General features: G+C 52.1%; 1 protein-coding gene across 3 annotated transcripts; it reads left to right on the top strand.

Annotated features, from left to right (window-relative positions):
• Nucleotides 1-2,167: 2,167 nt before the first annotated feature.
• Nucleotides 2,168-8,832, top strand: LOC140077560 (uncharacterized). Of its 3 annotated transcripts, none has more exons than XM_072124821.1 (5): nt 2,168-2,233; nt 3,458-3,544; nt 3,624-4,463; nt 4,539-4,662; nt 7,724-8,832. In XM_072124821.1, exons 2-5 carry the CDS (start codon nt 3,488-3,490, stop codon nt 8,611-8,613), a joined length of 1,911 nt encoding a protein of 636 aa, XP_071980922.1. In that variant the 5' UTR covers nt 2,168-2,233; nt 3,458-3,487; the 3' UTR covers nt 8,614-8,832. The 3 variants fall into 3 exon arrangements, with proteins under 3 accessions (XP_071980922.1, XP_071980925.1, XP_071980924.1); XM_072124824.1 differs by lacking the exon at nt 2,168-2,233 and adding an exon at nt 2,247-2,356; XM_072124823.1 differs by lacking the exon at nt 2,168-2,233 and adding an exon at nt 2,383-2,475.
• The last annotated feature ends 1,480 nt before the right edge of the window (nt 8,833-10,312 follow it).

Genomic DNA, 10,312 nt, shown 5'->3' with positions numbered 1-10,312 from the left:
GCACACAGCTTAGTGGTTACAGTCCTCTGGAAGGCACACAGCTCAGTGGTTACAGTCCTCTGGCAGGCACACAGCTTAGTGGTTACAGTCCTCTGGAAGGCACACAGCTTAGTGGTTACAGTCCTCTGGAAGGCACACAGCTTAGTGGTTACAGTCCTCTGGAAGGCACAGAGCTCAGTGGTTACAGTCCTCTGGAAGGCACAGGGCTCAGTGGTTACAGTCCTCTGGAAGGCACACAGCTTAGTGGTTACAGTCCTCTGGAAGGCACACAGCTTAGTGGTTACAGTCCTCTGGAAGGCGCACAGCTCAGTGGTTACAGTCCTCTGGAAGGCACAGAGCTCAGTGGTTACAGTCCTCTGGCAGGCACACAGCTCAGTGGTTACAGTCCTCTGGCAGGCACACAGTTCAGTGGTTACAGTCCTCTGGAAGGCACACAGCTCAGTGGTTACAGTCCTCTGGAAGGCACACAGCTTAGTGGTTACAGTCCTCTGGAAGAGAACCAAGTCTAAAAAGTCTATAAAGTGTAATACTGCGTGATTAGAATGTGTATCTAAGCTTGTCATGTAGTATGATGCTGTCTACATCTAAGCCTATAGTGCAGTGGTTCTCATCCTGTGGGTCGGGACCCCAGCAGGGGTCGAACGACCAAAACCGGGGGTCGCCTACAGCCATCGGAGCCGAAATTTTACTGTGTTTTTACTGCGAGTTGCATGGTTTGGGGTCACCACAGCATGAGGAACTGTATTGCGGGGTCACAGCATTACCAATGTATCTAAGCCCACGTGCTCTGCTCCTGCAGTCCCAGCGGGTGTATCTAAGCCTATGAGCTCTGCTCCTGCAGTCCGGGAGGGTGTATCTAAGCCTATGAGATCTGCTCCTGCAGTCTGGAGGGTGTATCTAAGCCCACCAGCTCTGCTCCTGCAGTCCGGGGGGGGGGGGGTGTATCTAAGCCCACGTGCTCTGCTCCTGCAGTCTGGGGGGGGTGTATCTAAGCCTACGTGCTCTGCCCCTGCAGTCTGCGGGCGGTGTATCTAAGCCCACGTGCTCTGCTCCTGCAGTCTGGGGGGTGTATCTAAGCCCACGTGCTCTGCTCCTGCAGTCTGGGGGGTGTATCTAAGCCTATGTGCTCTGCCCCTGCAGTCTGGGGGGTGCATCTAAGCCCACGTGCTCTGCTCCTGCAGTCTGGAGGGGGGGGGGGGCATCTAAGCCCACGTGCTCTGCTCCTGCAGTCTGGGGGGGGGGGGGGGTTGTATCTAAGCCTATGTGCTCTGCTCCTGCAGTCTGGGGGGGGGGGGGTTGTATCTAAGCCTATGTGCTCTGCTCCTGCAGTCTGGGGGGGGGGGGGTGTATCTAAGCCTATGTGCTCTGCTCCTGCAGTCTGGGAGGGTGTATCTAAGCTCACGAGCTCTGCTCCTGCAGTCTGGGGGGGGTGTATCTAAACCTACGTGCTCTGCTCCTGCAGTCTGGGAGGGTGTATCTAAGCTCACGAGCTCTGCTCCTGCAGTCTGGGAGGGTGTATCTAAGCCCACGTGCTCTGCCCCTACAGTCTGGGAGGGTGTATCTAAGCCCACCAGCTCTGCTCCTGCAGTCTGGGGGGGGGGGGGTTGTATCTAAGCCTATGTGCTCTGCTCCTGCAGTCTGGGGGGGGGGGTGTATCTAAGCCTATGTGCTCTGCTCCTGCAGTCTGGGGGGGTGTATCTAAGCCCACGTGCTCTGCTCCTGCAGTCCGGGAGGGTGTATCTAAGCCCACGTGCTCTGCTCCTGCAGTCTGGGGGGGGGGTGTATCTAAGCCTATGGGCTCTGCTCCTGCAGTCTGGGGGGAGGTGTATCTAAGCCCATGTGCTCTGCTCCTGCAGTCTGGGAGGGTGTATCTGAGCCCATAAGCTCTGCTCCTTCAGTCTGGGAGGGTGTATCTAAGCCCACCAGCTCTGCTCCTGCAGTCCGGGAGGGTGTATCTAAGCCCACATGCTCTGGTCCTGCAGTCTGGAGAGGTGTATCTAAGCCCATGTGCTCTGCTCCTGCAGTCTGGGGGGGGTGTATCTAAGCCTATGTGCTCTGCTCCTGCAGTCTGGGGGGAGGTGTATCTAAGCCCATGTGCTCTGCTCCTGCAGTCCGGGAGGGTGTATCTGAGCTGCTGACATGCTGCTCCTGGTGACTCCGCCCTCGCTGATCACATGACTGTGACGTCATGCCAGGTCCTGCTCCCGGTGCCGTGGGGTTTATCATTAGCCCGGTACATGTCTGTGTCATGTATGTTCTGTGTATGTAATCATTACACGCCTGTATCACGCGCTCTGGTGTTTCTCATTACAACCAATCAGATCCCTGCTTTCATTTTCAGATCTGCTCTCAGAAGGTGAGCGCTGATTGGTTGCTATGGGTAACAGGTATAATAGATACATATAATACACGAGATGATATAATGTAGCGGCTGCAGCTCCCGGCATTACCCGGGGCAGGAACAGAATAGAAGGGGTAACAAGAATATTTCATATGCATCTGTGTCTCTCTGACCGTCTCTCAGTCTCTGACCGTCTCTCAGTCTCTGACCGTCTCTTTGAGTGACTGTCTCTCAGTCTCTGACCATCTCTCAGTCTCTGACCGTCTCTCTGAGTGACCGTCTCTCAGTCTCTGACCGTCTCTTTGAGTGACCGTCTCTCAGTCTCTGACCGTCTCTTTGAGTGACCATCTCTCAGTCTCTGACCGTCTCTCAGTCTCTGACCGTCTCTCAGTCTCTGACCGTCTCTCAGTCTCTGACCGTCTCTCAGTCTCTGACCGTCTCTCAGTCTCTGACCGTCTCTCAGTCTCTGACCGTCTCTTTGAGTGACCGTCTCTCAGTCTCTGAGCGTCTCTTTGAGTGACTGTCTCTAACTCTCTGTCTGTGAATGTGACTGTCAGTTTGTCCAGGGGGAGATTTATCAGAAGTGTCTGAGAGCAGAACGTTTCTAGTTGCCGAAAATTTCGGCTCAAAACTGATTCCATGCCGTTCCCTGAGTCACATATCACAGCATAAACCTGAAGGAGAACTTTTTTACTATAACTTATAAAAACTTTTGCCTCTGATATTCCGTCCACTCACCGGGCGACTTCCAGCTACAAAACAGACACGACCGAGGGAAAACCGTGAACGAGCAGCGGTGGGAGCAGCACTGGGGGGCCCCTCATACACTAAACAAGGGGAACCAATGGCGCCTGTAACCGGGCAGGAAGCAGAAGATTCAGCCCAGCGACAGGGATTGATAGGTCAGGACATTGAGCCAATCAGCAGCTGTCGCCGGGGGGAGGACACTTCTACACTGTGAAAAAGAGCGGGAAAGTTAGGAAGAAAGGAGTTCATTACCTCAGACATGACACCACGCGGATCCCTCCGATCCCTCCATACATCATTGTGGGAGCCTCACGTTATATTCTTACATCTTTTCTATTTAGTACAGGACACTTTTCTTTCACTCTTTAGGTAACCGGATAATTACTGACCCCCTGGACGATGGCGGAGCAGATCCTGGAGCTGACCCTGGAGATCATCTACCTGCTGAGCGGAGAGGTGCGGGGTCCTGGGCATCACATGGGGGTCCCTGAGATAGTATATAGTGATAAGTGTCAGTGCGTCTCTCCATATACAGGATTACACGCTGGTGAAGAAACCTGAGGGGCGTCTGACATCCAGCTCAGGAGGACGGAGCAATAACCAGACCCTCATCATGGAGCCTCCATCACTGACACATCCCAGGGATAACGAGCAGAAGATCCTGGAGCCTCCATCACTGACACATCCCAGGGATAACGAGCAGAAGATCCTGGAGCCTCCATCACTGACACATCCCAGAGATAACGAGCAGAAGATCCTGGAGCCTCCATCACTGACACATCCCAGGGATAACGAGCAGAAGATCCTGGAGCCTCCATCACTGACACATCCCAGGGATAACGAGCAGAAGATCCTGGAGCCTCCATCACTGACACATCCCAGGGATAACGAGCAGAAGATCCTGGAGCCTCCATCACTGACACATCCCAGGGATAACGAGCAGAAGATCCTGGAGCCTCCATCACTGACACATCCCAGGGATAACGAGCAGAAGATCCTGGAGCCTCCATCACTGACACATCCCAGGGATAACGAGCAGAAGATCCTGGAGCCTCCATCACTGACACATCCCAGGGATAACGAGCAGAAGATCCTGGAGCCTCCATCACTGACACATCCCAGGGATAACGAGCAGAAGATCCTGGAGCCTCCATCACTGACACATCCCAGGGATAACGAGCAGAAGATCCTGGAGCCTCCATCACTGACACATCCCAGGGATAACGAGCAGAAGATCCTGGAGCCTCCATCACTGACACATCCCAGGGATAACGAGCAGAAGATCCTGGAGCCTCCATCACTGACACATCCCAGGGATAACGAGCAGAAGATCCTGGAGATCATCAACAAGATCCTGCAGATGCTGACCGGGGAGGTGAGCGCCGCCGGGAATGCTGGGACATGATATGGTCATGTGACTGGGTGATGACCGTGTCGTTGTGTGTGTCAGGTCCCTGTAAGGTGCGAGGACGTCACTGTCCATCTCTCCATGGAGGAGTGGGAGTATCTAGAGGGACACAAGGATCAGTACAAGGAGGTCCTGACGGAGGAGCACCGGGACCTCACACCTCAGGGTAAGAGGAGACTCTCATTTAACCCACATTATTATCTGCCCCAATTTTAGTCTCCTGGATTAGGTCTCGAGTCAAAAATCACGATCCAATCGCGTGCGCCAAAATCCCTGGGCAATTCGCCGCAAATTGGAAAAATTCAGTTCCCTGTAACATACAAGATAGGTTCTGTAGGTTTGTTCTTAAGTTCAATTTGTATGTAAGTCGGAACTGTATATTTTATGATCCTAACTACAGTTCAAATTTTTTTTGCTGTAATGGGAACAAGGATTATCCATAAATCTTCATTACAGACTCCGTACAGCTGATTATTGCAGCCTGGGACTACAGTAACATCCAGAGAGGTCACCAGAGGTCACAGGGGGCAGAGGGGTCCGTCTGTAACTAGGGGTCATCTATAAGTCCGATGTTCTTAAGTAGGGAACCTCCTGGGGGACTGCCTGTATACACTCACCGGCCACTTTATTAGGTCCACCATGCTAGTAACGGGTTGGACCCCCTTTTGCCTTCAGAACTGCCTCAATTCTTCGTGGCATAGATACAACAAGGTGCTGGAAGCTCCTCAGAGATTCTGGTCCATAGTGACATGATGGCATCACACAGTTGCCGCAGATTTGTCGGCTGCACATCCATGATGCGAATCTCCCGTTCCACCACATCCCAAAGATGCTCTATTGGATTGAGATCTGGTGACTGTGGAGCCATTTGTGTCCAGTGACCTCATTGTCATGTTCAAGAAACCAGTCTGAGATGATTCCAGCTTTATGACATGGCGCATTATCCTGCTGAAAGTAGCCATCAGATGTTACAGGGTACATTGTGCTCATAACGGGATGGACATGGGCAGCAACAACACCATGACACCACCACCATCAGCCTGACCCGCTGATACAAGGCAGGATGGATCCATGACACCAGCACCACCAGCCTGACCCGCTGATACAAGGCAGGATGGATCCATGACACCAGCACCACCAGCCTGAGCCGCTGATACAAGGCAGGATGGATCCATGACACCACCACCACCAGCCTGAGCCGCTGATACAAGGCAGGATGGATCCATGACACCAGCACCACCAGCCTGAGCCGCTGATACAAGGCAGGATGGATCCATGACACCACCACCACCAGCCTGAGCCGCTGATACAAGGCAGGATGGATCCATGACACCAGCACCACCAGCCTGAGCCGCTGATACAAGGCAGGATGGATCCATGACACCACCACCACCAGCCTGAGCCGCTGATACAAGGCAGGATGGATCCATGACACCACCACCACCAGCCTGACCCGCTGATACAAGGCAGGATGGATCCATGACACTACCACCACCAGCCTGAGCCGCTGATACAAGGCAGGATGGATCCATGACACCAGCACCACCAGCCTGACCCGCTGATACAAGGCAGGATGGATCCATGACACCACCACCACCAGCCTGACCCGCTGATACCAGGCAGGATGGATCCATGACACCACCACCACCAGCCTGAGTCGCTGATACAAGGCAGGATGGATCCATGACACCAGCACCACCAGCCTGACCCGCTGATACAAGGCAGGATGGATCCATGACACCACCACCACCAGCCTGAGTCGCTGATACAAGGCAGGATGGATCCATGACACCAGCACCACCAGCCTGAGCCGCTGATACAAGGCAGGATGGATCCATGACACCATCACCACCAGCCTGACCCGCTGATACCAGGCAGGATGGATCCATGACACCACCACCACCAGCCTGAGCCGCTGATACAAGGCAGGATGGATCCATGACACCACCACCACCAGCCTGAGTCGCTGATACAAGGCAGGATGGATCCATGACACCACCACCACCAGCCTGACCTGCTGATACAAGGCAGGATGGATCCATGACACCACCACCACCAGCCTGACCCGCTGATACAAGGCAGGATGGATCCATGACACCACCACCACCAGCCTGACCCGCTGATACAAGGCAGGATGGATCCATGACACCACCACCACCAGCCTGAGCTGCTGATACAAGGCAGGATGGATCCATGACACCAGCACCAGCAGCCTGAGCCGCTGATACAAGGCAGGATGGATCCATGACACCACCACCACCAGCCTGAGCCGCTGATACAAGGCAGGATGGATCCATGACACCACCAGCCTGAGCCGCTGATACAAGGCAGGATGGATCCATGACACCACCACCACCAGCCTGAGCCGCTGATACAAGGCAGGATGGATCCATGACACCACCACCACCAGCCTGAGTCGCTGATACAAGGCAGGATGGATCCATGCTTTCATGTTCTGACCCTACCATCCGAATGTCGCAGCAGAAATCGAGACTCATCAGACCAGGCAACGTTTTTACAATCTTCTACTATCCAATTTCGATGAGCTTGTGCAAATTGTAGCCTCAGTTTCCTGTTCTTAGCTGAAAGGAGTGGCACCCGGTGTGGTCTTCTGCTGCTGTAGCCCATCTGCCTCAGAGTTGGACGTACTGTGCGTTCAGAGATGCTCTTCTGCCTACCTTGGTTGTAACGGGTGGCGATTTGAGTCACTGTTGCCTTTCTATCAGCTCGAACCAGTCTGCCCATTCTCCTCTGACCTCTGGCATCAACAAGGCATTTCCGCCCACAGAACTGCCGCTCACTGGATGTTTTTTCTTTTTCGGACCATTCTCTGTAAACCCTAGAGATGGTTGTGCGTGAAAATCCCAGTAGATCAGCAGTTTCTGAAATACTCAGACCAGCCCTTCTGGCACCAACAACCATGCCACGTTCACAGGCCACAAATCACCTTTCTTCCCCATACTGATGCTCGGGAGAACTGCAGGAGATTGTCTGGACCATGTCTACATGCCTAAATGCACTGCCGCCATGTGATTGGCTGATTAGAAATGAAGTGTTAACGAGCAGTTGGACAGGTGTACCTAATAAAGTGGCCGGTGAGTGTATATATATTTATACTTCTGTATTTGAGGGTGTTATACATGTCGGCACATGCTGATCGGAACCCATTATAATTATTGTGTTGTGTTTATAATATAAAAAGAAATTATTTCATTTATTTCCAATAGATCCCAATCACAGTCCTGACCTGCGGCCACATAGTGAGGAAGGGGGACAATCTATCACTTCCATTCTTCCTTCAGTCACGCCCATCGCTCCGGAGAAGCCTCCGACCCAATCACAAATTACTGAACGATTTCCAATTTCAGAACCAAAAATCAAACTTTTGAAAGACCAGAAAAGTTTTACAGGGGAGGAGCCGTTCAATCTCCAAGATGATGAGCTGCCGATAATCTGCAAAGTAGAATATAACAGCGATGAAGAAGACTTCAGTGTCCCGAGCCTTCCGTCTCCCGATCTGTCTTCTCATCCCACCCAACCAGAAGTCACTGAACAATTCCCATGTTTAGAACCCAAGACAAAACTTTTCAAAAACCAGAAAAGTTTTACGGGGGAGAGGCCGTTCCCGTGTACAGAATGTGACAAACGTTTCAAAGCCAAAGCGCATCTTCTCAGCCACATGAAGCTTCACACGGGGGATAAGCCGCATCGCTGTCTGGAATGTGGGAAACGCTTCTCCTACAAATCACAACTCATCTTCCATCAGAAATATCACACGGGAGAGAGGCCGTACCCGTGCCCAGAGTGCGGGAAGTGCTTTATATCTAACGCACAGATGGTCAGTCACCTGATAATCCACACCGGGGAGCGGCCATACGCATGTTCAGAGTGTGAGAAACGTTTCGCCTACAAATCAAACCGGGACATACATCTGAGAACCCACACGGGGGAGAAGCCATTTTGGTGCCCAGAATGTGGGAAATGTTTTATAACTAACTCAAAACTTATTCAACATCGGAAGAGAAGCCGCAGTCACGTCCACAAGGAGGGAGATTCTTTACCCAGATCATTTAGAAGACGTCCGAGTTCTCCATTCCCTACTGATCCCAGTGTCTGATGTGTGGGATCCATCCATTACTATAAGATGCACAAGAAGGAAGTTCTAGGAATGAACTGATTTCCAGTCCGTAAATAGGACACTGCGGGACTTCACTCCGATTTCTGGTCACTGCGGAGAACCGGAAGGAAGCGGAAACGAGAATTACCTTCACTATGAGTTACATAATGGACCTTTCTAATCAACCAGGGATTCCGAATATTTGTGGGACTGTTCCTTTAAGGAGCTCCTCATGGGTGCCCAGCTGGCAATACCATGGAATGGCCACTAAACAGTGGATGGATACCTCAACTTTTTTCACCAGTGTATAGTGCACATCTGAGTGAGCTGAGGGCCAAACTGGGGGATATTCCCATCAAAAAACATAGGGGGGCCCCCCTTAAAGCCCAGAGCAGGAGCCATTAATAGTAGGTTGTAGAGTGAAAAGTACTAATAAATATACATCAATTTATTGCAATTCTAATTCAAACAAGTGTCTGTCTACTTCCTGATCTGAAATGGAAACTACAGCATAGGAAGAAGCCCATCGGACATGGGAACATTGTATCTGCACAGAAAAGGTAATAGTCCTAAAAACACCAAATATAAAGCATAAAAACTATGAAGTCCGAAAATAGAAGTTATTGCAGAGGATGCCCCCTGTCTATGGTGATGGTAGAACCTCCTCTCCTCTAGGTGTAGAGGAGGCACCCTGTCTATGGTGATGGTAGAACCTCCTCTCCCCTAGGTGTAGAGGATGCCCCCTGTCTATAGTGATGGTAGAACCTCCTCTCCTCTAGGTGTAGAGGATGTCCCCTGTCTATGGTGATGGTAGAGCCTCCTCTTCTCTAGGTGTAGAGGATGCCCCCTGTCTATGGTGATGGAAGAACCTCCTCTCCTCTAGGTGTAGAGGATGCCTCCTGTCTATGGTGATGGTAGAACCTCCTCTCCTCTAGGTGTAGAGGATGCCCCCTGTCTATGGTGATGGTAGAACCTCCTCTCCTCTAGGTGTAGAGGATGCCCCCTGTCTATGGTGATGGTAGAACCTCCTCTCCTCTAGGTGTAGAGGATGCCTCCTGTCTATGGTGATGGTAGAACCTCCTCTCCTCTAGGTGTAGAGGATGCCCCCTGTCTATGGTGATGGTAGAACCTCCTGTCCTCTAGGTGTAGAGGATGCCCCCTGTCCATGGTGATGGTAGAACCTCCTCACCTCTAGGTGTAGAGGATGTCCCCTGTCTATGGTGATGGTAGAACCTCCTCTCCTCTAGGTGTAGAGGCTGCCCCCTGTCTATGGCGATGGTAGAACCTCCTCTCCTCTAGGTGTAGAGGATGCCCCCTATCTATGGTGATGGTAGAACCTCCTCTCCTCTAGGTGTAGAGGATGTCCCCTGTCTATGGTGATGGTAGAACCTCCTCTCCTCTAGGTGTAGAGGATGCCCCCTGTCTATGGTGATGGTAGAACCTCCTCTCCTCTAGGTGTAGAGGATGCCCCCTATCTATGGTGATGGTAGAACCTCCTCTCCTCTAGGTGTAGAGGATGCCCCCTGTCTATGGTGATGGTAGAACCTCCTCTCCTCTAGGTGTAGAGAATGCCCCCTGTCTATGGTGATGGTAGAACCTCCTCTCCCCTAGGTGTAGAGGATGCCCCCTGTCTATGGTGATGGTAGATCCTCCTCTCCTCTAGGTATAGAGGATGCTCCCTGTCTATGGTGATGGTAGA

This window comes from Engystomops pustulosus, chromosome 9, assembly GCF_040894005.1.
Source record: "Engystomops pustulosus chromosome 9, aEngPut4.maternal, whole genome shotgun sequence".
NCBI classification, from domain to species: Eukaryota; Metazoa; Chordata; class Amphibia; order Anura; family Leptodactylidae; genus Engystomops; species Engystomops pustulosus.
Note: the sequence above shows the minus strand (reverse complement) of the source record. Positions and strands in the feature narration are given on the sequence as shown.

Coding starts and splice junctions, on each gene's coding strand:
- LOC140077560 (XM_072124821.1), top strand. CDS start 3,488: ATGGCGGAGCAGATCCTGGAGCTGACCCTGGAGATCATCTACCTGCTG. Junction 3,545..3,623: donor TCTACCTGCTGAGCGGAGAG/GTGCGGGGTCCT, acceptor CTCCATATACAG/GATTACACGCTGGTGAAGAA. Junction 4,663..7,723: donor CCGGGACCTCACACCTCAGG/GTAAGAGGAGAC, acceptor TATTTCCAATAG/ATCCCAATCACAGTCCTGAC.